This window comes from Oryctolagus cuniculus, chromosome 5, assembly GCF_964237555.1.
Source record: "Oryctolagus cuniculus chromosome 5, mOryCun1.1, whole genome shotgun sequence".
NCBI classification, from domain to species: domain Eukaryota; kingdom Metazoa; phylum Chordata; class Mammalia; order Lagomorpha; family Leporidae; genus Oryctolagus; species Oryctolagus cuniculus.
The window spans coordinates 153,289,147-153,316,010 of record NC_091436.1 but is presented as its reverse complement, the minus strand read 5'-3'; the positions used below and the strand labels follow the sequence as shown (position 1 = coordinate 153,316,010).

Sequence of the window (26,864 nt, the reverse complement as noted above, 5' to 3'; positions counted from 1 at the left end):
ACGGCGCCAGCCCCAGAATATTTACATTCTTTCAATATGTGTGACACAGATGTGAGGCAGTTATGTCTGAGGCCAGCTCTGCCTTGTTGCTCAGGTTTCTAGTTCATTGTGCATGTGGTGTAGCTGCCTGAGAATGTACACTTGTGACATGAAAACCTGAGAAAATGCAGAGAAAATAAGTGACTATGTAAGGGAGGGAGAGGTGGGGACGTGCTGGCAAGGAGGGGGCAGAGCAAAGCAAAACAATAGGGCTGGGGACAAATTCTGTTTAAAAGGTGACTTGTGGGGGCCGGCACTGTGGTGTAGCAGGTAAAGCGGCTGCCTACAATGCCAGCATCCCATATGGACGCTGGTTCCAGTCCCTGCTTCACTTATGATCCAGCTCTCTGCACCTGGGAAAACAGTAGAAGATGGCCCAAGTCCTTGAGCCCCTGCACCCACCTAGGGGACCCAGAGGAAGCTCCTGCCTCCTGGCTTCGGATAGGCACAGCACTGTTTGTTTCAGCCATCTGGGGAATGAACCAATGGATGGAAGACCTTTCTCTCTCTCTCTCTCTCTCTCTCTCTCTCTCTCTCTCTGCCTCTGCCTCTCAAATAAATAAGTTTTAAAAAAAATTAAAAATAAAAGGTGACTTGTGAACAGCAAAGTACAGAAATGGAAATCTTACAACTGATGCCTGCAGAATATGGGTGGAGGGCAAAGCTGTAAGAGGGGAAGTTATGAGGCATCGGGGAGCAGTGGGGCCTGGGGCGCACCACAGAACACACTAAGCTTCAAACTTCTTAACTCACTGCACACAACCATACTATGTCCTGAGTGCCAGTACCGCCACCTTCTGCTGACCACCAGATGGGTAAATTCCCAGCCCCTGGTAGCAAGCCTGACCATGTTAAAGTTCTTAGATTAAACACTCACTTATTCATTCAACAACTATTTATTCTCCATCTGCTATGAACTCAGTACTGTGCTAGGCGCAGGGCAAACATTCTGCTCTCTGTAAAGCCCGATCTCCTTGTCAATACAGTGATTATGTCTGATTTCCCCATCCTTCCCATCTGTGTGTGGCTGTGGTTGGCAGAGAGTTTTATCTGTTTATCTGTGTCCCTGGTGCAGCTGGCACACCCTGAGGACCCATCCCGACGGCCCTGCCCCTGCCTCCAGCGCCAGCCTCGGCCCCACGCCTGATGCAGCCCTGCGGCCCTTAGCTGGTTCTGTTCAGCCTGATCCTGGCGTTCAGATGGAACAGGCCTTTCCCTATTTACTTCAGACCGAGATGAGGATTCTTGACTTTCGTCCACGCCATGTGGAATGCTGACAGAAGAAAAGCAGCGGATGTTAGAAGAGATTTCTCTCCAGATCCCCAGGGGCAGCGGCTCCTCCACGGGTGCCTTGGGGACGCAGCTTCTTCCATCCCGGGCTTGCACATCTGCAGGCGGCTTCTCAGATGGCCTTCGGGATGGTCTCGAAGCAGGTGTGGAGGCTCGTGAGCGGCAGGTGGTCCACACAAGGTCTGGAAGGGTATACGTTAGTTTTGCCCACCCTCTACCAATCAGAACTCGGTCACACAGCGACAGGGAGGGCGGAGCAGGAGGGTGACTGTGTGAGTCACCAGGAAGAGGAAAGGGTGTGCCTCTGCCACGGGCACTTAGCCAGCTGTCACTGCTCTGCCTGCCACCTGCTCTAGCGGCCGCGGCCCAGGGCCAGCACTCGTCCCGGCACTGGGCTGTTTGGGATGTCGAGAGAAGGATGAGCCAACGCGGCATTGTGAGCACAGAAGCAGCTGGTAAAACGCTCCTCAGATGATTCTGAGGACTCTCGAATCACGCCAATAAGGAAAAAGAGAGGCAATCACCCCACTGCTTTTTGGTTTTGCTTTTATTTATTCATTCGCGAGAATGAAAGAGAGAGAGAGAGAGAGAGCGAGCTCCCATCTGCTGGATCACTCTCAAAATGCCTGCAACAGCCAGGATTGAGGCAGGAGCCAGAAATTCCTTGACGGACAGGATTCAAAAATCATCAGAATCACGAGCAAAGCCAACAAAGCACGGACAGTTTCACGGTTCTTTTTCAGACCCTTGCCAGCGCCCAGCTGACTGCAGTGGTCCCTGGGTGTGTGGGCCAGCAGAAGGTCACACAGAGAGCAAGGGCAGCCTGGCGTCCCCTTGGCCACACGCATCAACTAATCAATAATCAAGTATGCTCGCTAGAACCCGTGTTCTTTGCTTATTATGCAGTAGTCTTCAATTTTCAATGTGATTGATAACCACACATAAATCTGTATTGCTTTAAACCTGATTCGACACATGTGCCGACCCTGTGAGAAATCATACAACCTGTGACCGCAGTCGGCTTTGCGGGACAGCCAACTCAGACCACAGACTGGTTGTTTTTGGGTGCAAGTTCTAAGTGCAACCAGCTAATAACTATTCACTTTGTTCAACAAGATGCTGAATTTTTCAGCTAACACACTGAGCACTCCCCTTCTTGTGTAACACTGGAAACACTTGCACAAACATACGTAAATGCATATCAGAATGTAAGCTGCAACCTTTTTTTTTTTTTTTTTTGCAAGAGTGGAAACAAAACAAAACAAAAATTCAACACATCCAAATGATCACTGGCGAGGAATGAACCAGCAACATATTTCTATTCCTACAATGGACGGATAGTATCAAAGGATGGGTGCTCATTTTAATGATTAAATTTTATGAAAAGCGGGGCCGGCACTGTGGCGTAATGGGTAAAGCCGCCGCCTGCAGTGCCAGCATCCCAAATGGGTGCCGGTTCGAGACCTAGCTGCTCCATTTCTGATCCAGCTCTCTGCTGTGGCCTGGGAAAGTAGTGGAAGACGGCTCAAGTCCTTGGGCCCCTATACCTGCGTGGGAGTCCTGGAAGAAGCTCCTGGCTTCGGATTGGCGCAGCTCCGGCCGTTGTGACCAATTGGGGAGTGAATCAGTGGATGGAAGACCTCTCTCTCTGTGTGTCTCTCCCGCTCTCTGCCTCTCCTTCTCTCTGTGTGTAACTCTTGACTTTCAAATAAATAAATAAATCTTTAAAAAAATTTTATGAAAAGCATAACGTGCATCAGATGATGAACTGGTCATCTTTCTTTGGATAAGTCTTTCATTAGCGATGTCTTTTGCAAATATTTTCACCCAGTGGTTTGACTTAAAGACTTCTTTGTAAATTTGCAGGTCTTTTGAGATCTAAAAAAAGTACCCAAAATATTATTGAGCGTCTTATAAATTACTCAGAAACTAAGGAACGGTAGCTACACTTTTTCAAATTTTGATTCCATGGATCTTTGCTGTTTTCAAATCTGGCATTCTTTTCCAGTTGTTTGATGACTTAATCTTTCACCCCACCCCACCCCTTTTGTTTTTTAATAGTTTTCCTCACAGCTTTCTAGAAAAAGTTCCATAACTCAACTAACCACTTTTCAGGGCTGGCTTTGTGGCACAGCAGGTTAAACTGCTGCCTGTGACACCGGCATCCTGTCACGGTGCTGCCCCAAGTCCCAGCTGCTCCGCTTCTGATCCAGGTTGCTCTAATGGGCCTGGGAAGGCAGAAGAAGATGGTCCCAGCGCTTGGGCTCCTGTCACCTGTGTGAAGACCAGAATGGAGTTCTGGGCTCCTGGCTTTGGCCGGGCCCAGCCTCCAGCCATTGCAGTCATTTGCTGGTGGACCAGCAGATGGAAGAACTCTCTCTCCCCATCTCACTCTCTCTCTCTGCCACTCTGCCTTCCAAATAAACAAATAATTCTAAAAATAAATAAATACATAAAATAAAACAACTCTCCTTTACCATTTCTCCTTATAAAAATGGTTGTCTTATTTTCTGCAAGAATCCAAGTCATTTTACTAACTCAGAATCTATTAAAAATCCTTTAAAATTTTTTGTTGTGTATTTAATTTTTATTTTGGGCAATATCTACACTTTTTGTATTGTTGCAAGAAAATGACTTACCAAATTCTCTATGTATTTGCTGAAAATAGTTTTTAAAATAGTCCACTTCGGGCCAGCGCACAGGTTAATTCTCCGCCTGCAGTGCCGGCATCCTATATGGGAGCCGGTTCTACTCCCGGTTCTGTCCGGGTTGCTCCTCTTCCAGTCCAGCTCTCTGCTGTGGCCTGGGAAGGCAGTGGAGGATGGCCCAAGTGCTTGGGCCCTGCATCCGCGTAGGAGACCGGGAGGCAGCACCTGGCTCCTGGCTTCAGATCCGCGCAGCTCCGGCCATTGCGGCCATTTGGGGAGTGAACCAATGGAAGGAAGACCTTTCTCTCTCTCTCTCTCTCTTTCTCACTGTCTGTAACTGCCTGTCAAGTAAATAAATAAAATCTAAAAAAAAAAAAAAAAAAAAAAAAAAAGATCGTTCACTTCATTACTTTAAAAACGCATTCTCCACAGCAGACACTTTGTTCTGTTCTGCTGAAGCATACTACAGTTGCCACTCATCCTGAAATTTGTGGCACAGCTTCTCCCGGTTTCTCTTATTGTACTGTTCTGGTTATATAACTAGCTTTGCGATTCCTCGTAATTTTTTTTATTTTTTTTCTTTCTTTTTTTTTTTTTAGTTTTTTAATCCTCATAATTTAGTAGTATGCTTTTAATTAACATTTCAGAATTTTTCCCATGTTGACTTTTAATTATGAAAATTAAATAATCCAAAAATATTATCTTAATTATCAAATAAGTATTAAATTCCAAATAGAACTTGTTAAGTAGTTAAATAAAAATGAGAGTGATCAGTATTTCCATTTAATCATCGACTATATTTATGCTGTAACTCTCAATGGCTGAACAAAATGCTTTCTAATTTATATATATATATAAATTTAACAAATATATGTAATATAAATTTATATATTTATATATATTTATATATATTTAATATGTATGTTAAATATATCCCATATGGGATGCTGACGCTTCAGGCCAAGGCGTTAACCTGCTGAGCCACAGTACCAGCCCCAGTTTCTCACAAAATTAAACATTCTTTTATTATACAGTCCAGCACTCACGCTCCTTGACATTTACTCAAAGAAGCTACAACTTACGTCCATAGAAAACCCTGCATATGTATGTTTATAGCAGCTTTATTTATAATTGCCAAAACTCAGAAGCAACCATTCAGTAGGTGAATGACTAAATAAACAATGATACATCTAGATAATGGAACATTATTTGGTGCTAAAAAAGAATGAGCTACAGTCATGAAAAGACATGAAGAAAAAAAAAGTTAAGTGCTTTGCCGTGTGTCTCCAACTCTACGGCATTCTGGCAAAAGCTAAACCAGGGAGACATTAAAAGATGAGTGGTCACTAGGGGCCATGGGAGGCAGGAACGAATGGGTAGGGCATGGAGGATTTTTGAGGGAGTGGAGCTATTTGGTATGATACTATGATGATGGACACATGTCAGTGTACTTTTGTCAAAATCCACAGGCTGTCCCACATGAAGAGTAAACCTTCATGTCGACTATGGACATGATGATAAGGTAGCAATGTGGGTCCCGCTGGAACACGCGCCACTGCGGTGCTGGACAGCTGTGGAGAGGAGGGCTGTGTACACATAGGGACCAAGTGTGTACGGAAACTCTCCAAACCTTCTACTCAGTTTTGCTGTGAACCTAAAACTGCTCTTCAAATAGAGCTCATTATTTTTAAAGGTCAATCTTGTGAACAACTTTTTTTTTTTTTTTAAGTTTTATACCTGTCAAAGAAAAATTTCACCTGGATAGGAACATAGCTTTTTGTTTGTTTTCCACAATGCAATGGATGGTGTTTCAGCTGTTTTAGGTCAAGAATCTTTCTTTATTTGAAAATAAGAGCTATTTCCCTTATTTCACTACAGTGTTTGATGCACACTGAACAAAATGGGCTGTTTTCTTAAGCCAACTTTGTGAGATGTGTCATGCAAACAGTGCTTAAAAATCCTTCAGTTGTTCATGCACAGTAGGAATCATCACTAATCTGTGGAACTGCTGACCAAAAAACGGCTTTAAGTAAACTTGTGTTCTTTATTAATGCCTACTGATTGAATTGTGAGGGAGTTTTACAAAGATTTACTGTTGGGGCTGATGCTGTGGTGTAGCGGGTAAAGCCACCGCCTGCAGTGCCGGCATCCCAAATGGGTGCCGGTTCGAGACCCAGCTGCTTCACTTCTAATCCAATTCTCTGTTATGGCCTGGGAAAGCAGTGGAAGATAGGCTAAGTCCTTGGGCCCCTGCACCCGCATAGTTGACCCAGAAGAAGCTCCTGGCTCCTGGTTTTAGATCAGCACAGCTCCAGCCATTGTGGTCATCTGGGGGTGAACCAGCAGATGGAAACATCCCTTTCTCTCTCTCTCTCTGCATCTCCTTCTCTCTGTGTAACTCTGACTTTCAAATAAATAAATAAATCTTAAAAAGAAAAGACTATTGCTGGAGCCAGAACTGTGGCATGGTTGGCTAAGCCTCTGCCTGAAGTGCCAGCAGAGGGCACCGATTCATGCTCCCAGCTGCTCCTCTTCCCATCCAGCTCTCTGCTATGGCCTGGGAAAGCAGTGGAAGATGGCCCAAGTGCTTGGGTCCCTGCACCTGTGTGGGAGACCTGGAAGAAGCTCCTGGCTTCATATCAGCTCAGGTCTGGCCATTTCGGTCATTTGGGGAGTGAACCAGAGGATGGAAGACACCCGGCTCTCTGTAACTCTGCCTTTTAATTTTCAGACCTTCTGGAGCCTCTGCAGGCTCAGCCTCGGTGCCTCCCACCTTCACGTGCAACCTTTGTGCAGCACCATCCCAGGTGCATCCAGCTCGTGGCCCTCCCTGCCTTTGTCATCCTTGCATCATCCCTGCATTTCTTCCATCAGGAAGCAGAAGTGTGGAGTCATGGACGAGGACGTCTCCCAGTGGTCACTGCCTCAGGTCCCCTGACGCAGTCCCCAGTGCTGCTCCCACACCCAGCCGCAGCATTCTCCACTCTCACCTCCTCAGCCTGGCCCCGCCCCCTTCCAGAGTTCCCCTCTGAAGGCAGCCAGCGCTGTGGGAGCAGGACAGGCACGGGAGGACGCAGGGAAGAAGGAAGACGGGACAGCACTGGATCAGCAGTCTTAAATGGCTGCACCCATTCTGTGACTCAGGAAGTTTCTTTCAAAAACCCACACTGAAGAAAACAGGAGGTATAGACCTACTTACACAGTGACGTCCATTGGCACCTTAGTTATAATCGCAAGAAACGAACTGAATATTTGTGGGGATAATTATGAGATCGCCACAGTGATTTAAAACCACGTATTAGGGGTGGACATGGGCGCAGCTTCCCATATTGAGGGTCCTGGGTTTGCTTCCTATCCAGCTTCCTGCTAATGCTCACCCCTGAAGGCAGCAGCTGATAGTACAAGTACTCGGGTCCCTGCCACCCACTGTGGTAGACCTGGAGTAGTTCCAGGCTCCCAAACTTGGCCTGGTCCAGCTCCAGCTGTTGCAGGATGAAAGATCTCTCTGCCCTCTCTCTCTCTCTCTCTCTCTCTCCCTCCCCCCCGCCTTTCAAATGGACAAATAACAAAATTTTAAACATAAAACAAATAGGTAAATAAGACCACATATTAAAATACTCTGAAATGCTGTGGGGAAAACTCACACAGAAAAAAAAAAATGCAAGACCAGACATATTCGATTACATGAGGAAGGTGATTTAGCAACACAGGATGTGTTTTCCCTAGTACTCAGAGTATATACTGTATTTCCCAGCATTTCACAAAAAGTGTATGTTAAATGAATGATTAAGTAGTTATTTCTTTATCTGAGGGAGGGGGCACCAGGAACGGTCTCTCTTCTTTTACTGTCCGGCTAGTTATGTAACAGACGTTGTCTGCCGGGGACAAGGCTTTCCAGACTGGACACGTGAGAAGCTTGATGAGGCGGGAGGAGGCGCCTCTGCCACACTCCCTGGGATTCTGGATGCATTTTCCTCAGAATTTGAAGACAAAATTCTCAAGTTCATGAACTGCTTCACCGAGGTGGACAAAGAGGGCATTAGCAAGAAGCTGGGTCGGAAGTGGAGCAATCAGGACTCCAACCTGCATTCCGACGTGGGGTGCCTGTGTCACAAGTGGTGGCTCCACCCTTTGCACTGCCACGTGGGCCCCTACATCTGATTCTGCTACTCTCATTCATGGTGTCTCCAGATGTTTGCTTCCAACACAGTGGCTACAGCTATGGATAGCTATTTACATCTTAACTAAAATTTAGTAAAATTAGATACTCACTGTTGTAGGCAGGCAGCTGGGATAAAATGGATTAGATTTGTGAGCTGGAGGGCCACGCCTTCACCACGCCCCTGTGTGATCTCATGCCCCTACCTCACCACACCTGTACGCCCACCTGCCAATCAGGCTACATAACCACTCCCTTTGGGAAGTGGATAAAAGGCCTGGAACACAGTGGGCCCTGCCTTCTTTCCCTTGTTTTGGCCATTATTGCCCTTTGTGGCCCTTGCTGCCCGTGCCTTCTGGGCGTGTGGCCTTCGAGCCACCCGCTCCCTGTGCTCTCTGCCTTCCCTTCGCTCCTGGTGCTAAGCTGCTTGTAGCTGCCCATAACCAAACGCTTGCTGCACGTGGCTCCCTGCCTGCTTTCTGCTCGGTATGGATCTAGACTTTCCTTCTCCCTTAGATAGAGCCTCATTCTCCTATGCATTTCTCTTGCTGAATAAAATCCTGAAAATTTACCATGCTGTCTAGTTTATTTGAGCCAGTTTTCAGAATCCTCTGAATTTGTGGCAAGAGCCCACACAGCTTATTAATTTCGAAATTATTAATAAGCAGATCAACTTCACAATTCCTTGTCCTACTTGGCACATGTCAGTTCCTCAGCGGCCTCCTTGGCCCTCGGTGCCGTGAGCTAATGCACTCTAAATGGAACATGCAGGGGAGGTACCTTGTTCACTGCAACCACACTCCGTAATCCGGGTCCAATACGAGCCACCAGTTGTAGACATTCTGTCGCTCCCCCTCTTCGTGGAGGAACGACACAGGACCCTGCGCTGTTCTTTCGTCTGCTCGGCCCTCCCCGGGTTTGCTGCTGGTTCTTCCCGGGTTGGCTACTGTCCCTTCCACCTCCGTGGAAGGGCGGTTCCCCCTGGCCACATTCCCCACTTCCGCAGGGGAGTGGCGCACCGCCGGCCGGCTCTCTCGGGGGCTGCACAGGCGTTCCTTCAGATGTTCCCCTTAGATGTTCCTGGTGCATGCCGTCTCTCTCCTCCTTTATAGTCCTCCTCCGCCAATCCCAACTCGGCTGCCCACACGCCGAGTACGCTGCTCTCCAATCAGGAGCAAGTCCTACAGTTTATTGGTTGAACTGGAGGCAGCTGTGCGGAAGCTGTTTACTTCTCTCCCAGCGCCATATTGTGGGAGAGCAGATGCATAGAATAAGTCTTAATTCCAGTAACTCAGTCCAGTCCGGGCTGCTCCCCACACATTCGGATTTACAAAGTGTGAGTTTCTATGCTGACACACTGTATTTTACAAAGAAATAGTACAAGTGACCTGACATTTACCTAAAAAACTTTGGTGCATTTAAAAACACGTTTTCGTGTGTGTTTTTACAAAAGAGAAAGAACATATTTTAGTTGTGCATTCAATACATGAGGGGGGAGGGTGCATGGGGGCCAGAGGAGAAGAACCGGAAGCCACCAGATCAAAGCCTCTTCTTCATACTTCTGACTTTGCTGAGAGTGAAGCAGGAAGTTGCCCCGGGAGTCAGCAATCGACTGTAAAACCAACTCTTGCGTCCTACTTGTTGGTCTTGTGATGAAAGAAGCAAACACTTAAAAACAAAAGGCAGTAAAAAGAATCAACATTGAAGATGACACAAAATACCACAAAGCTTTAGCAGAAAAGGACTAGAAATGATTCACTGGCTGTACATGTTCCATTACAACAGAAACATATAAAACTGCGTGTTGTTCTCCATCCTATAGTTCTAATGCAGGTCTCATGAAAATATTGAGGTTGGTGTTTATGGAGTTTTAGGAGACAACTTCAAAGCAAGTGAAAGATTTTTCTGGAAGAATTAATGGATGGGCCAGTGTGCTCGAATGCATGCAAGGGTTCTGCAGGTACAAGTGAAGGAAGGCATGTCTTTCCAGGCTCCAAAACCTACACAGTTTGCCTCCTCCTCAGTCTGTGCTTAGACCAGTCACCCTGGCGTGGTACACTGGGGAGCAGACATCTGCTGCCACACTGTGCTGCACTGCACTGCCATCCACACGGAACACGCATGTGTGACTCAGGAGCATGGGGGCAGTAATGCCAGCCAGTGGTTGAGCAGGAAGGGGAGTTACGGAACTTCCAGAGTCCCATGGAAGCCCTAATGGGATGGAGGCCACGGCCACAGCCACAGCGACAGCCCAGGCTATCTCCTCCTCCTGACAACCCGCGGGCTCAGAGGCCTGTGGAGACAGCAGTTCTTCTGATATTGGCGCTCGCCAGTTCAGTCCAAAACTTTACCCTTGATACATCTCCCCAAGACCATAGAGATCTAGATCTCTCTATGTGACTCCTTTCCACCGTCACTGGGATTTCTGAAGAGGCAGGAAGGGACCCTCACCTGAAATGGCTCCTGGAGTGCTTGATTTAAGTCAAGCACTGTCAGTGTGAGTTTGTAGAGATAATGGGTGAGGAGGCACTCTTCTTCACGGGGGACTGAGAAGGGTGCATTTCAACAAGCCGATGGAACTCCGCGCTCAGTGAGCTCAGCCAAAGTGCCAGCCCCAGGAGGCAGGGAGGCGGTTTTCACTCCTGTGTCAGGACATGCGGGTTGCTAGGACCCGCCCCTCCCCCCGGCTTCTCCCCAGATGGGGCCTCCAGAGTTTCACCTGGGCACAAGCACCTCCTCTCCTCTACACAGGGGCCTCCAGATCAACCCTCTTGGGCCCTGGGGTCTCCCTTTGCACCCAGGCCTGGACAGAGTCTGCAGGTGCTCTCCAGAATGGTGTTCTGTGAGCTCTCTCCCGCATGAGGGACTCTGCCTTGGGGCTCAGAGGTGAGACTGTGCCCCAGCACCCAGCTCCCTGCCATGACCTCCACACTTAAACTGCCACACCCTTGGGCCAACCTCCGCAGCCCTGCCACTCATTCCCTCACTGGTCATCATAGAACTTTCTCCTCTAGTTCGTGGTGTTCTCCCCATTCTTAGCCTCAGACTGGATGGACTCTGAGTTTGCAGGAGGAATCTGCCCTGCGTATTGCCCCTCTGATGCCTGGAAGCATCTGCAGGAAGATCACTGCAGTGGCTGTGGGAAATGCAGGGTCTTGGGTCTCACTGCCAGGTTCAGAAGCACTGAGGTCCCAGGTAAAGCCCGTGCATCTGGGCTTTGATGGGCAGCTCCCGCGGCCGTTTTGCACACTGAAGCTAAGAGCTGTTCGGCGTGGGTGAGCTGCCCTACTGCAGTGCCTGGGATTCAGCATTATCCGGAATCAGCTCCCACCGGCAGCGCCTTTTCCTCTGCAGACTCAGCTTCACCCCTGCACTCCCCTGCTCATCACACCCTGTAGCCTGGCCTCCTCCGGCCCCAACCCCTTTGTTCCTCGTTCCGAGTCTTGTCCTCTCCTCAGTTCCTGGCCTGTTGCTTGATCCCCCAGTTAGTCTGATGATTCTCTTAGTTTATGCAGTCATTGTCATCACCATCTCCTAACCTTCTCCCCTTCTGGCTCTCGTATTGTACCAATTCAACAAAACCTTAAAATTGGCTCAGTCCTACCCTACCCACTACTTCTGCTCCCTGGTTTCTGGATTCTGTCAGAGAAAAGTCTTGCAGCATCATACACGTGCAAGGGTTCTTCAAAAAGTTTGTGGAAAATGGACTTAAAAGATGAAGTTTATTTTGGTGTAACAAAAACTTGACACCCATGCATGTGAGAAGTCTTCAAAAAGTTTATGAATGGCCAGCGCTGTGGTGCAGCGGGTTAATACCCTGGCCTGAAGTACCAGCAACTCACAGGGGCACCAGTTCTAGTCCCGGCTGCTCCTCTTCCAATCCAGTTCTTTGCTATGGCCTGGGAAAGCAGTGGAAGATGGTCCATGTCCTTGGGCCCCTGCACCCACGTGGGAGACCCGGAAGAAACTCCTGGCTCCTGGCTTCGGATCAGTGCAGCACCAGCCATTGTGGCCATCTGGGGAGTGAACCATCGGATAGAAGACTTCTCTGTCTCTCCCTCTCTTTTGTGTTTCTATTTTATTCTTATTTTTAAGATTTCCTTATTTATTTGTGTTTGAAAGGCAGAGTTACTTAAAGAGAGGGAGAGACAGAGAATCGTCCATCTGTTGGTTCACTCCCCAAATGCTGCAACAGCTGTGCTGGGCCAGGCTGAAGCCAGGAGGAAGGAGCTTCTTCTGTGTCTCCTCCCCGGATACAGGGGCTGAAGCACTTGGCCCATCCTCTGCTGCTCTCCCAGGTTCACTATTAGGGAGCAGGACTGGAAATGGAGCAGCTGGGTCTCTTCAGAGGCCAGCATCACAGGCAGCAGCTTTACCTGCTACTCCACGTCAGCCCCTCTATTTTCTTCTTCATTTTAAAAATCTTCATTAAAGAAGCCAATGTATTATCTAATTAGTAGTATTTCCCTCTAAGGACCACCGGGACTTCTTTTTCTTTCTATAATTTGTTTGCATCCCAACCAATTTCTAAGGTAATCCTTAATACATCCTTCCTTACAGTTTCAAAGGTTTCTTTTATTAATTTCTAAAATTCTTCAGTTAAATGTTTGCTCTTTCTTGCTCCGCAGACTGAGCACTCAGGAATACAGAATCTCCCGGGCGAGCGCTCCAGACTCTGCCAGTGGCGGGGCGGCCTCCCTTCCTGAGCGAGACCACACTTGGGTCAGACAGGACTGCACTACTCCAGGAGTTAGAGCTTCTGAGATCCAGACTGTGCCTTCATTGGTCCTGCACGACTGTGGGGTTCCTCCCTTACCAGTGGGCCCTAAGCCCCAGAACTGAGTCAGCATGCTGAAATTACGAGGACTGACCACGTAAGACTGGGGTTCCCCGTGTGGGAACAAAAGGTAAATCTCGTCTGCCTACCCATTTTAGGTTGTTCATCTGGAACCCCAAAAACTAAACAAAAGGCAGAATGACAAGACACATGCAAGCAGAAGTTTATTAACACGAGCATCACACACTCATGAGAGCACTCCAGGGAGAGTGACAGAGCTGGTGGTTAGAACTCTTGGCTTTTCTTGCATCTTAACAGAACAAGACGTTTCTTTCTACAGAAGCAACAAAGCTAAGGAGAAGGGCTGGTTTCCAGGTGGCAAACATAGGAAAACCAATGGTCAATAAAGGCACGTTTTAACAAAGTTGGTTACATGGATTTCTCTGGTGTTGTCTGCAGGATAGGAGGCTACAGTGTTTTCTCTTGTCCTCTGTATGTTTGTGTGTGAGGGGGTGGAGGCAGCAGGTGCTTGGGCAGTGGTCTGACTCTCCCTATGTCTTCCGTGTGGACAGAGGGGTTGGCCCACGCATGCCTGACATCCAGAACAACTCCCACTGCCTCTCCTTTAATGCAGAGACAGAGGACCTCACAAACATCAGCGAACATCAATTTTTATATCAACTCTGAATGATAACTATCTAGCAAATTTGTGACTAGTTTTGGTCATCAATAACACTGTTTACGTATTGGCTGATATTAATGAGGTCTTGTCCTTAGCCCACTGAGGTATAATAATTTAGGTGTGGTGGGCATTTACTTTTCAGAATAGAGTTGTAGACAGTCAAGGTCTCTCTACATCACATCTGAATCACAACAAAGACAGCCCACAATCACTCCAGCAACAACTATTCCCTGAGATCTAAGACATCAGAGGGCTGGCTCCAGCAGTCTGGCAAAGACCAACCTCCTGCTCTCTTCCGGTACTGAGTTTCCCACCAAAGTCCATTTTTGCTGGTAATCCGCCTTCCATCTGAAGCATATAATTTCAAGCCATTTGGAACTTGCCCCCATCACTGCCTGCCTCTTTCCCCAGGGAGACTCAGGGGGTCCGGCAGCCTGCAGGAAGGACAGCTCTGAGGATCACTGACCAGGCACACTGTGGGAGGAGCCGCTGCTATTTTGTTTTTTTTTCCTGCTCTTTTATGTGGTGGGCAGACACTCCCGGCCTCCTTTCATGCCCCTGCTCTCAGGAGTTACAATGGTGTCAACCAAGCTGGAAGACTCCCTAACTCTGGGGACACCCTGCTCAAGGACCCCGGAGCAGTCACAGCCCTGGGCTCACTGCAGAGGGACTGGCAGGGAGGACAGTGCGACCCTCACTGTTGACCTGATCTTCGTGACAGCCTGAAAGTCTCCAGAGCCGGCAGTTCAGGGCAGATGTAGCAGTGTCCACTAAAAGCCATCACAGTTCTAGGTACTGGGGGAACAGCAGGGAATAGGAGAGACCAAATTTCTGCCCTCACGGGACTTGAAGTCTCCTCTCTGTGCTGGTGAAGCCAACAAGGAGACTCTGCGCCTGTCCTACTCACCCGGGGGAGGCAGGAACAAAGGAGAACAGTGATACACCTGGAAATAGGGTCGCAGAGTATCAGAGAAGGAGGCCTTTGGGAAGGTGAAGAGGTGAGCACCTGTACTCATATTGTAAAAAGATACAACTCCGGCCTCAAAGTCCAGAAAAACTCCCACCACCAGGGGCTGCTGACTGAGATAGAGAGGAGTCTGGGGGAAGGTGAGCGCAACATAGCCTCTCTTCCTGCACAGCCTGATGGCCCAGAAGCCAGACTGCGGCTTCTGCTTTACCCCGAACCCCCTCTGCACACTTTCCACACAAACTCCCAAATCCCACCCCGTCCCTTCTCCAACATCCACTTCAAAGAAATGCTTTCCTGAATCGAAGCTCTCACAGCCCAGGACACAGGGTAAGGCACTGAATCTCCTGGGAGACGCGGCGAGATTCTCCTGGGGCCACCCCCGGGTCACCTGCCTCCGGTCTTCAGACAGGGTCAGTTCAGGATGGGCTGTAACTGGATCCAGAGTCACGTCGACTGCAGAAAGACAACCACAACAAAAGAAACCCCAAACGTCGCTTTGGGTTTCTCTGTGGCTCTTCTAACTTAAAGGGGATGCTCAGCTACTCGTTTTTTACCAGGTAACCAGCATGCAGCACCCACGTGAAGCATCGAGCACACTGACGAGGGACAGCATCACAGCTGCACCTGGCCTACGGCAGTGCGCCTGCTCGGGACAGGGGCTGAGCGCGTTTACTGTTTGGGTCCCTTCCACCCCCAGCACGTAAGGACGTTTGAGTGCACGCACCTCGATAGCTCCTTAACATCTTCTTCACATCAAAGTAAAGCTCAGAAACGTTGCACGTCGTAAGAACCTCCAAGGAGAAGACCTCTGGCGCTTCCAGCTTCACAGCCCAGCTCCTAGAGGAAGCAGGGCCAGAGATACCTGGAGGGGTGCGTTCCCTGTAGCCGCACACGTCCTCCCCGCACCCCTCCCGCAACCCTAGAGGACTTACCTGTCCAGCGTGCCCTTCACATCCTGTAAAGACACAAAAGCAAACGGTGAGTGTGTCACCATCTCCAGGTGTCAGGGTTTGGCACGCGGTGCTGTCCTCCATTCATGCTCACTCCAAAGAAGCACGGTGACCCCAGCCTTAGATGTGGACAGATGCTCCAGGGAATGGTTCCTGCCCTGGCCTCCAGGACATGCAGTGTGACAGGATGCTTATCACCCTCAGCATCTCCTGCTGTCCCGGATGAAACCCGTGGGAAGCAGCTGTGTCGACAACAGCATCAGCATGCGGGCCACTTGGGGAAAGGGCCACACGCTTTGCCCTGGCTCCCCCTGGCAAGATGTGCACCAAGGTGGCGGCTGCAGGTGTCCCGTGGTGGTGGAGCAGCCATGCTACGCTCTCAACCTTACAGTGGAACAACCATCCCGTTAGTGGGGACAGAACTAACAGCTCCAGCTATTTACCTTAACCGGGAGGATCCTTGGAGGTGTCAGAAGGCCCCAGCACAGCTCTGGAGCAAGAGCTCCACCAGAGAGTAAGGAAAGGTTATCACTCACTGGCCCCTGGAGGAGTCTTTGGGAGAGAATCTGAGAATCAGGGTTCTGTGCACACAGGACCAGGGGCAAACGGTGGTAAAATTATCCCAAGGTCCACCTGGCCACTCCGTGCACTCAGAGGAAGGAGGCTTTTCTAATTAACTTAAAGAGGTCCTGTGAATGAATGAGCCCGTCCTGCTGAGACAGATACACACCCCCGCATTAGTGTGCCACTGCTGAGCGAAGGCAGGCACCCACGCCAGCCCCCCACCTGCACCTCCCCCAGCCTCACCTGCAGCACTTGCTGGGCCTGGCTTTGACACTTTTCCTCCAGCCCCTGGATTTGGCTCCTGAGTTCCTGGCTCTGCTTCTCCAGACTGGCCTGACCATCCTGCAGCCTCTTCAAAACCTGCTTCTCCTCTTTCTCCAGCCTCCAGAGGTAAGAATTCTCCTCTTTTTGTAGAAAGCTCTGGAGAGTCTCAAAATCACAGCGGATTTTTTGTCTCTGAGTCTCTATCTTCTCCTGGAGTTAAGAAAGTATGGTCAGGAGCCAACACTGTGTCTCAGCAGGTTAAGCCGTTGCTTGTGACACCCGCATCCCACGTATATCAAGGTGCTAGACCCAGTCCCAATGTCCTTGTGTCCAATCCAGCTGCCCATTAATGCACCCAGTAGATGATGGCCCAAGTACTTAGGCCCCTGCCACCTACGTGGGAGACCTAGATGGAGTTCCTGGCTCCTGGCATCAATCTGGCCCAGCCCCAGCTGTTGTAGGCATTTGGGAAATGAACCAGTAAGTGGATAGACTTCTCTTTCTCTCTGTCTCTCCTTCTCTATCACTCTGCCCTTCAAGGGAAGGAAGGAAGGGAGGAAAGGAAGGAGGGAGGGAGAGAGGGAGGGAGGGAAGGATGGAGGGTATAGTCAAAAGTGGAAAAGACCACATATCCAACCTTGAATGATAGGACAAACAAAATGTAGTTTATAGATACAATGGAATATTATTCAGCCTTAACGAATGAAAATGTGAAACATGATACAACATGGATGAGCCTTGAAAATATTCTTGCTATGTGAAACGAGCTAGAAAAAAAAAAAAGGGATAAATATTCTAAGATTTCATTTACAAAAGGGAACTTCAAAAAGTTCATGGAAAATAGAATTAAAAGAAAAGTTTGTTTTGTTGCAAAATATTTTTAAAATCCATGCATAGTTTTTTCTATAATTCATATTTTCCATGAACTTTTTGAAGACCACTCGGGAGGTACCTAGAATAGTTCAATTCACAGAGAGAAGATATACTTATCAAATCGTGGTTACCACATCCTGGGAGAAAGGGAGACTGGGAGTTAGTAATCACTGGATACAACGGTGCCGTCTAGAAAATGGAAAAAGTGGAAATGGATGGCGGTGGTGCTGCTTCACCACGTAAAATACTTAACACCACCTAAGTGTAACACTCAGGAATATCAAAATGGTAAGTTTTATGGTATGTTTATTTTACCACAAAAAGAAAAAGAGGGGCAGGTGTTGCGGTGCAATGGGTTAGGCTACCGCCTAAGATGCTGGCATCCCAGAGCACAGGTTCAAGTCCTTGCAGCTCCACTTCTGATCCAATCCCCTGCCAATTCACGGGGCAGGCAGCAGAAGATGGCTCAAATGCTTAGGCCTCTGCTTCTCACATGGGAGACCCAGATGGAGTTCCAAGCTCCTGGCTTTGGCCTGGCCCAGCCCTAGCCATCGCAGTCATTTGGGGAGCAAACCAGCCAATGGAAGCTCCCCCTCTCTGCCTCTATCTTTCTCTATAACTCTGCCTTTCAAATAAATAAAAACATATTTTTAAAAACCAACCAAACAAAAAAACTTAAAAACAACAAAAAAAGAAATTGAAAATGTCTGATCAGCAAATGTGGCATTATTCTCCCATGAGTCACTCATGCTGGAAGAATGCTCCCAGCTTCCTGCTGCAGAGTCATTGCTGGCAGGCAGGCACACATGTGGGAGAGGTTGTCTGCATTCTCTGTAGTTGCCTGATTAATTTCCTTCTTCAGCCAAGACACAGGAGACAGGCGGGGCTGGAGGTGCTGGATAATTTAATCATGGAACCAGGACTAAGTTCAAACATGTTATCAGTTACAAGGATAAAAACAAGGTTTCATTTGAGATAGAAGAAGGTATCTCTGGGCCTGAGGACATTTCCTGAAGCCAAAGCTTATAAGCAACTCCAGAGTTGGGATATTATTATGATTAACAGAGAAGTATTCACGTAGCAGGCCAGGGTTGTGTGTGAGACTGACAGAAACCAAATGACATATTTTACAAGACTTAGCTTTCATTTGAGGATCTATAGAATTGCAATTTCCATCAGCACTTTCTAAATCCCAGTAGTGTTTTGATGACTTGATATTGTAATAGGAGGATCTTTGATTTAGGATGAAGGGGAATTTTTATACAGGAAACAGGTACAGTGTTTATCCTTGTACCAAATGGGGTTTCCATATATGTTAGTTATCATTGTGGTCTTCACCACTGCCCAAGATCCCAGAAATAAAGGAAATAAAGGGTAAATAAGGAAGAAAGGGTGTCCTCTGGGGGCTCAGGTTCCACAACCACTCACAGATCACCGTAGAGGCTGGGTAGGACCTTGAAAGCGGCCAAATGGCTCACTGGCCTGTGAGATTTGACTGCAAACTGGTAGCTTCCATAAATTTATATAAAGGAATGTGTGTTCAAAAATGTAGGGGCTGGTCAGCCCTGGAAATAACCTGAGAGACCCCATAGTTTGCAGTTGCAAATGCGTAAGTTCTGGAAGCATTATTATGCTCCTTGTAAGTCCAATAGGCCTCCTTTCGCAGCTTCATGAGCTTGACTGATAGGAACCTCAACCTGGAGTGAGCCTGTTTGCTGAGTGCTTCTGCACCCCTAAGGCTGGCAGCCAGACCCTGAACGAGGGGAAACATACCCCAGCAGTGGGGTTGGGGACTGCAGAGCAGGAAGGTCATTTGAAGTATTTAAAATCGGAAACCCAGGTAAGGCCGGCAGCGGGGAGCTGCTTCGCTGACTGAGCATCAGGAATCCCCTCAACCACTGTGGATGCCTGAAAGGACTGTTGGTAAAGCTCAGGGATGTGGACAGTGGGGTATACACAGAATGGGTTCTTTGGGTTTCATCTATCTCGTCTGGTTTAATGAGAATGGACCAGCATTACCCTTTGCCCCAATCTTCTCTTCTGCCTAAACTTCAGAATAGAAAACAGCGTAATATCAAAGACCTCAGATTTGTACCTTCCATTCAGTTATTTGCATTGTTATGACCTTCTTCTGATCCATGCACTCCTCTTCGAGTTGCCTCAGTTGCGTCACAGCTTTCTGGAGCTTTTCCTGAAGGGAACACCGAGTGAGTCAAATCTGTTCAGCTCAGCTCTGTCTGAGGCACTAATGGGAACCCCTGCCTCCAAGATGTGTTAGAGTACAGTATGTATGTATCAAGCTCTTATGCTTGGCCAGGGCATGTGTTGATGCATAGCAGTAACATACTGATCTCCTTAGCAACCTGAACAGTTGGTAAGATTTTACCATCATTTCTATGCTGCAAAAATGCGGCTCAGGAAAGGGTTAGGAGACTTGCCCAAGGGGCTATCACTGGCTGCCTTGAGAACTGTGATTTCACCCTCATCTCTTGACCCAGAGCCTGAGCTATAATCCACCACTCATCTTGTCAGGAAAAAGCTGCAAACAGAACAAGACAGCAATCACCTAAAATATTTTATAAAATAACATGCTAAGCCGCAGATTAACAATACGAGTACGTGGCGTACACGAACTTTGTAGGGAAGAGTGGAACAAGTAAGATCCCAGATGAAGTTCTCAGAGACAGTTCATGAGGAGGGCAGCTCAGGCATCTTCTGAAAAAATGGTATCATGAAGCCAGTTTTTAAAAACTCAGCAATCATGGGGCCAGTGCTGTGGCATGGTGGGTAAAGCCGCCAGCTGCGGTGCTGGGCATGCCATGTGGGTCCCGCTGCTCCACTTCCTACCTGGCTCTCTGCTATGGCCTAGGAAAGCAGTGGAAGATGGCTCCCTGCACCCGTGTGGGTGACTGGGAAGAAGCTCCTGGCTTCTGGCTTCCGATCGGTCCAGTTCCGAAGATTGCAGCCATCTGGGTAGTGAACCAGAAGATGGGAGACCTCGCTCTCTCCCTCTCCCTCTGCCTCTGCCTCTCTGTAACTCTTTCAAATAAATAAATAAATATTTTTTTTAAAAAAACCTCAGCATTCATGTCAAGCTTTGAGGTTATTTTTCAAAATATCTTCTTATAGTTTCACTAAAAGTAATTTGAAGCTGACCTAAATTGCTAAGTGTGGTCAATTAAAAAAAAAAAAAAAAAAAAAACTCTGTCTTGAGTAAACTCAGTAAGTATAGCCCTTAATTCTTGACTGTATACAAAGTGCTCCATGTAATTATTTCAGCAAAAGACATGTATTGCCTTTACTATATATATTATATTTATTATATATTTGTTATTTATTATATTTATATAATTTATTACTTATATAGTTATTATATATTATTTATATATATGTATATGTTATATATATGCCAAGAGTTGTTCTAAGCTTCACATAATTTAATGTCTTTAAAGCTTATAACAAGTCCCTAGCTATGTGCGTTAGGGACACAGGAACTGCTATTATTCCCATTTACAGATGAGGAAAAACAAGGCATAAAGATAGTAAATAACTTGTCCAAATTTGGCCATCTAGTGAACCAGAGATCTAAGATTTTAACTTAAACCCTGTGGTTTCCAAGCCCGTTAACATGTACCTTGTACAGCTCCCTTCTTACTACAGGCTGGTTAACCCTAATGCAAAATACTTGGGGCCAGAGTGTTTCGAATTACAGAATTTTTCAGATTTTGGAATATTAGCATATACATAATGAGAAGTCTTGGTGAGGGGACTCATGTCTAAACATTAAATTCATTCTTTTTTTTTTCTTTAAATGAAAGAATTGTAGTTTCTCAGAGGAAGACATGTTATGGTATTGTTTTTTTTAAAAGTTCTATTTATTTTATTTGAAAGGCAGAGTTACAGAGAGGCAGAGGCAGAGAGAGAGAGAGGTCGTCCATCCACTGGTTCACTCCCCAAATGGCTGCAACGGCCAGAGAGCTGATCGGAAATGAAACAGCAGGGACTCGAACCAGTGCCCATATGGGATGCCCGCACTGCGGGCATCGACTTATCCACTACTCCACTTCCAATCCAGCTCTCTGCTATGGCCTGGGAAAGCAATAGAAGATGGCCCAAGTCCTCGGACCCCTGCACCCACGTGGGAGACCTGGCAGAAGTTCCTGGCTTCAGATCAGCACAGCTCCGGCCATTACAACCATTTGGGGAATGAATCAACGGATGCAAAACTCTCCTCTACCTCTCCCTCTCTCTCTCTCTGCCTCTGCTTCTCTGGGATTCTGCCTTTCAAATAAATAAATAAATCTTTAAAAAAACTGGGCTAGAACCTGGGCAGTCACACAGACACTTCTGCTGGTTTCTTCACTAACTGACAGCAAGAGGTGGTGGGCTCTTGTATTTTCAGGCCCTACCAAGAAAATTTTGCACACTGTGGCTTCTCAAATTATGTACACAATGTGAGGCAAGAAATTATGCAGAGGTTTAGCCTGAGGACACACGTTCTAGAGCAAGGGGGAGTCCCTGTAACACGTGTCCGGGGGCACAGGGGTCTGAACATACTGAAAGGCAGAATGGGGGGTCTGCACTCAACTCGGCAAATGCCCACTATAAACTAATTTTCACAAGAATGGCATGATGGAAGCTGGATTTGAGGGTCCTCATCCTAGACGCAGGCTGAACAGTCTCGCGGGGTTGAGGAACAACAGCTTGAGAGCCCGGCCCACTGACTCACCCTGTACTTCGGGCACACATCTTCCACCAAAGCTGTGGTGTGCCCCTGGTGCTGGGATGTCCGCTCACAGCGCCAGCAGATGAGCTGGCCCTCGTCTTCACAGAAGAGCTGCAGCTGCTCCCCGTGTTCTTTGCATGACATCCCCTGCTCCATCTCCTTGATGGCTTCAATGAGGTTTCCCAGCTGCTTGTTGGGCCGGAGGCTCTCCTGGGAACACGGGGCCCGACACTGGGGGCAGGGGAACGTGTTCTGCAACACCTGTGACTGCCTTAGGTTGTTCAGGAAATCCACAATGCACTGGCCGCAGTAGCTGTGTCCACAGGCGACACTCGTCGGGTCGCTCATCAAGTTCAGGCAGATAGAGCAGGTGGCTTCCTCCCTCATCCTCTTGGTGCTGGGTGCCGAGGTCATGGCTTTTCACTTGAGAAGATTCAATATTAGATCTAGAGGTGGAGAAAACACAGCTTGAGTTCTCCCCAGTAATGAAAATCCACCCCAGTGGAGCATCTGCGTAAGGAGCTAGCTTGCTCAGTCTCCCCGGATCTTAAGTCTTCTCTATAGAAAGAGGAAATGTTGTGGAACACAATTAGGCTGGGCCTGTTGGATACACCAGAGGTGAGAACCAACGCATGAAGCCAGTACAGCTTATTATTAGAGTGGCCAGCTGGATCAGTGGTCCCAAATATATTCCTCCTCTCTCCCCTCTTCCAAGTTAACTGCAGGGCCTATTAAAGGAAAATAAAAGAGGAGCTAAGGAAGATGGTTAAGCAGGTTTCTGGGGGGTTGACTGGAGACTGCTTTGCCATGAAATCAGGCAGAAACAAATTTCTCTCTTTTCTGGGATCTCTAGTTTCGTATCTTCTTGTAGCTTGGCTTTTGTTGATGAAAAGCTAAAGAGGAGGGAAATGACTTCTTTTTTTTTTTTTTTTTTTTTTTTTTTAAATTGCAAACATACAGTTGGCCTTAAGGTTAGAAAGAGAAACAGGAAGTATAATGTCACAGAAAAGGGCTGGAATTTAAAAGTTGCTTAATAGCCACATTTAATACGGCAGCCACTGTCATGTGGTCACTGAAACTTAACTGAATGAAAATCAAACAAATTTTAAAGTTCAGCTTCTCAGCTGCCAACAAGAAGCCCTACATAGAACAGCACTGAGAAACTTCACTCGGGCCAAGTGCTGAGAGACAGAAGCAAGGCAGGAAACAAACTGCAGCAAGAGAGCTCAGAGGGCCAGTGAGACGGTGGCCAGTGAGACCCTGTCCAAACTAATGAGCACCAAGAATAATCAGAACCCGAATTATCTCCGCCTACCAGGTAGCAACACTCAGGTAACCCGGACCGTCCATAAAGGACTCCATCGGAACAGCCCAACTTGACCGCCCCTCAGCCCAGGCCCCAGGAAAGCTCGAGAGGCCAGGCTAAGGAGGTGGCATCCAGAAGAGGAACGTAACCAGGGCAACACCAGGAACCCGAAGAACTGGTTTCCTTTTGCCATAACCCCTCTCTGCGCACTTCTGAAGCCAGTAAGGCAAGAGGGCAGCAGAGGGTTTGGCCCAGTAGCTGCCCGGACCGCAGCACCCCGAGGGTCTCTCCTGCAGGCTGGGACCTGACTCTTGACTCCCCGAACCTCAGGGGGGCCAGAGCAGGAGAGTCTGAGGACCCCCAGGGTGCAGGGAGGCCTCTGTGGGACCCTGGGGTCCACCAAGCGAGGCCCTGGCCCCAGGAGCAGGGGTGGCAGGGTGACAGTCGCCAATCACGCGCCAGTCCCCTGACCTCAGAGCCCCGGAGGCTCCCCGCCCCCACCCTGGGAGCCTGTCTGGGACGGAGGTTAAGGGGACCACCCTCGGGAGGGGGTATGGGCATGCACCTTGCCTTGCAGACGGACGGCAGTGCCTGGAACTGAAGCCAAGAATTCGGCTGCAGCCGCGGGGCGACGCCGGTCTCCTTTAAGCCAGGCCCGCGGGCACCCCGACTTCCTTCGGAGGCCTCAGGTTCCTTCCTCGCATGCTTTAGCCGCCAGGGCCCTCTCGGCGGGGCGCCCTGGGCTCCCGAGGAGGACGCCCCCTCTTTCTAACGCTCCCGGGGAGGGGAGGGGAGGGGAGGGGCCGCCCCGCGCCTCACGCACCTGAAACCCTGGCGCCCTCGGCCCTCGGAAGGCTGCTGTGCGGTCGGACGACGCCGAAAGCCGACGAGGGCCGAGCGCGGGAAGGGCGCGGCCGCAGCGCCGCCCCCGCCCCCGCCGCCCGTCCCTGCCCTCCGCGGCCTTGCCCCGCGCTGGAGGCCGCACCCGCACGTGCCCCGGCAGCGCGGGACGGAGCCCGGAGCCCGGAGCAGAAGCCGACGCCCCGACGGCGGGGGAGGCGCGCGCGCTGAGGGGAACCCCGCGTGGGGCGGGGCGGGGCCTGTGAGAGCGCGGGCGGGGACGGCGGGGCGCGGGCCCGGGCCTCAGGGAGGGGACACTGCGGGACAAAGTGCCATCCTTTACAGCAGCGACAGGAAGGGACAAATCAGTGAGCCCGGAGCTGCCCTGTGAGCCCGCGCGGCGTGCTGTGAGCAGGAAGCTGAGCCAAGGGTGGAGACCCTTCCGCCCTGGGCACCCTCCTCCTCTTGGCATCCCTGAGCCCTTCCTGGCCGGTGTTATTATTTTTGCTATTTGTAGGTCAAGTATTGTTTTAGAACTCCTCCGGTATGTGGAAGGGGAGGTGGGAACGCAGCAGGGCACCTCTGTCCTGTCTGAGCCACATAGTCCTGGTCACTGGTCACTGTCCCTGTGCCCCTGCGGGCCTCAGATTTTTTTTTTTTTTTTTTTTTTTTTTTTTTTTTTTGGTGATAGAGACAGAGACAGGCACGTAGAACGAAGTACTCCATCCGCTGGTTCACTCCCCAAACGCCTACAACAGTCAGGGCTATGTTAGGCCAAAGCCAGGCGCCTGGAACGCCATTCAGATCTCCCATGGGGATGGCAGGGACCCAAGTACTTGAGCCCTCGCTGCTGCCTCTAGCGTACGCATCAGCAAGAAGCTGGACTCCACAGCAGAAACTGAGACTCTGCCCCAGGCACTCTGATATGGGAAGTGGGCCTGGCTGCTTGCCAGGCATCGGCCCGACAGGGCCGCACTGAGACGCAGCCTCTCCTAGCTTCCAACAGGAGGGGCATTCTGTGCGCGCCTCCTGCCTGGTGCTGTTATGGAAAGCTCGTTCCCTGTCCCTGGTGCCAATCAAAACAATGAGGACAAAGCTTTGGGGTGAAGGTAAGAGAACACTTCAATCTGTGGACAGATGAACAGCGTAGCAGACCTCCAAGGCTTATAGAGGGGGTGCCGGGAAGGGGGTGCCGGTATGGTGCAATACCAAAGAGCTGCAGGCCTCCCTCTGGTGTCCAGTCCAGTACCACTGGCACTAGAGCATGACAGTGCACGCGGTGGACCTTGGAGTCCACAGGTGTTGAGATTAGATCTAGCTTTACCAGGGTGCCCTGCTCTGCAAAAGAAGTTGAGATAAGGAACAAAGCAATGTGTGCCTTAGGGCACGGGTAAGCAGGAAGCCAGCACTGTAGCCCTGAAACACCAGCTTCCTGGCTTTATATTCAAGTAGTAAAAATTGGCTGCAGCCCTGGCCTTTGTGGCCATCTGCTGGAATGTACCAGCAGATGGAAGATATCTCTCTCTCTGCCCACCCCCAACTCTGACTTTCAAATAGAGCCTCAAAGACATGGGCTATCATCAAGCATATATGCCTGAAAATATCCCAAATTTGATAAACTATTAATTTATATATCCAAGGAACTCAGTGAATTCTAGGCGCATAAACTCAGAGGCCCACTGCCAGACATAGCATAATCAACTTACCAAAAGATAGACAGAATCTTGAAAGCAGAAAGAGAGTACAAAAGATCAATAGGATTGACAGATGATTCTTATCAGAAACTTCAAAGGCCTGGGGGCAGTGGATGACACATTCAAATTGCAGGAAGAAAATGACTGTCACTCAAGAATTCTATAGGGAAAAAAATGATCTTTCGAAAATGTAGGAAAAATTCAGACATCCTTAAATAAAAACGAGTCCATCACTAGCATATCTGACATACTAAAGGGAATTCCTTAGGATGAAATGAAAGTGATGTCGGCAGGCAGATAGGATAAAATGGATTAGATTTGTCAGATGGAAGACCACACCTTCACCACGCCCCCTGTATGGTCTCATGCCCCTGCCTGACCCCACCTGTATGCCCACCTGTCCATCATGCTACATAACCACTCTGCTTTGGAAGTGGATAACAGCCTGGAACACGGTGGCTGTGGCCCAGCCCCTTTTCCCTTCTTCACCCTTATTCCCTTTGGTGCCTTGCTGCCCGTGACTTCGGTGCGCGCGGTCTTCGGTGGGCCAAATCTCTGCTTTCCTGCCTACATGCTTACTGCACGTGGCTGGCTCCTGGCCTGCTCTCTGCCTTCGCTTCGCTCCCCGTGCTAAGCTGCTTGTAGCTGCCCATAACCAAACACTCGCTGCACGTGGCCTGCTCTCTGCTTGGTTCAGCCCCAACTTAATTTCTGGACTTCCCTTTCTCCCTTAGATAGAGTCCTCACGCTCCTAGGCATTTCCTTCACTAAATAAAAAGCTTAAAAAAAACTTACTATGCTGCCTGGTCCATTTGAGCCACTATTCAAAAGTCTTCTCTGAATTCATGGCAAGAGCCCACACCATTATTGATATGGGAAATATTGATAAGCAGATCGGTTTTAAAAGGACACAAGACAGGGGACAGCACTGTGGCACAGCAGGTAAAGCCACCGCCTGCAGTACCAGCATCCCATATGGGCGCTGGTTCTAGTCCCAGCTGCTCCACTTACGATCCAGCTCTCTGCTATGGCCTGGGAAAGCAGTGGAAGATGGCCCAAGTCCTTGGGACCCTGCACCCACA

The 26,864-nt window shown here is 49.0% G+C and overlaps 1 protein-coding gene across 2 annotated transcripts; it reads right to left on the bottom strand.

Annotated features, from left to right (window-relative positions):
• Nucleotides 1-13,124: 13,124 nt before the first annotated feature.
• Nucleotides 13,125-24,215, bottom strand: TRIM38 (tripartite motif containing 38). Of its 2 annotated transcripts, XM_002714220.5 has the most exons (7): nucleotides 24,072-24,215; nucleotides 21,946-22,388; nucleotides 19,312-19,407; nucleotides 16,323-16,553; nucleotides 15,498-15,520; nucleotides 15,290-15,402; nucleotides 13,125-15,018 (listed from the first exon to the last, which is right to left on the bottom strand). In XM_002714220.5, exons 2-7 carry the CDS (start codon nucleotides 22,354-22,356, stop codon nucleotides 14,495-14,497), a joined length of 1,398 nt encoding a protein of 465 aa, XP_002714266.1. In that variant the 5' UTR covers nucleotides 22,357-22,388; nucleotides 24,072-24,215; the 3' UTR covers nucleotides 13,125-14,494. The 2 variants fall into 2 exon arrangements, with proteins under 2 accessions (XP_002714266.1, XP_069930946.1); XM_070074845.1 differs by lacking the exon at nucleotides 16,323-16,553.
• Nucleotides 24,216-26,864: the final 2,649 nt, after the last annotated feature.